This window comes from Acanthisitta chloris, unplaced genomic scaffold (assembly GCF_000695815.1).
Source record: "Acanthisitta chloris isolate BGI_N310 unplaced genomic scaffold, ASM69581v1 C16048260, whole genome shotgun sequence".
NCBI classification, from domain to species: Eukaryota; Metazoa; Chordata; class Aves; order Passeriformes; family Acanthisittidae; genus Acanthisitta; species Acanthisitta chloris.
The window spans coordinates 1-271 of record NW_008697109.1 but is presented as its reverse complement, the minus strand read 5'-3'; the positions used below and the strand labels follow the sequence as shown (position 1 = coordinate 271).

Here is a 271-nt window from a genome sequence, read left to right as displayed (position 1 = left end):
TTCTTCAGGAGCCAGGGGATCGGTCACACTGGTGTGTGGTGGCATACTGGGAAGAGAAGACACGCGTGGGTCGGCTATACTCTGTCCAAGAGCCCTCCCTGGATATCTTCTATGATCTACCTCAGGGGAATGGTTTCTGCCTCGGACAGCTCAACTCAGACAACAAAAGCCAACTGGTGCAGAAGGTCCGCAGCAAGATTGGCTACGGCATCCAGCTCACCAAGGAAGTGGACGGCGTGTGGGTGTACAACCGCAGCAGTTACCCCATCTT

At 55.0% G+C, this 271-nt stretch overlaps 1 protein-coding gene across 1 annotated transcript; it reads left to right on the top strand.

Annotated features, from left to right (window-relative positions):
* Window positions 1–5: 5 nt before the first annotated feature.
* LOC103810347 (mothers against decapentaplegic homolog 7-like) lies at window positions 6–266 on the top strand (the record flags this gene model as incomplete). Its single annotated transcript, XM_009083245.1, has 1 exon — window positions 6–266. A coding segment is annotated over one exon (261 nt), but the record flags the coding sequence as incomplete, so codon positions are not given.
* Window positions 267–271: the final 5 nt, after the last annotated feature.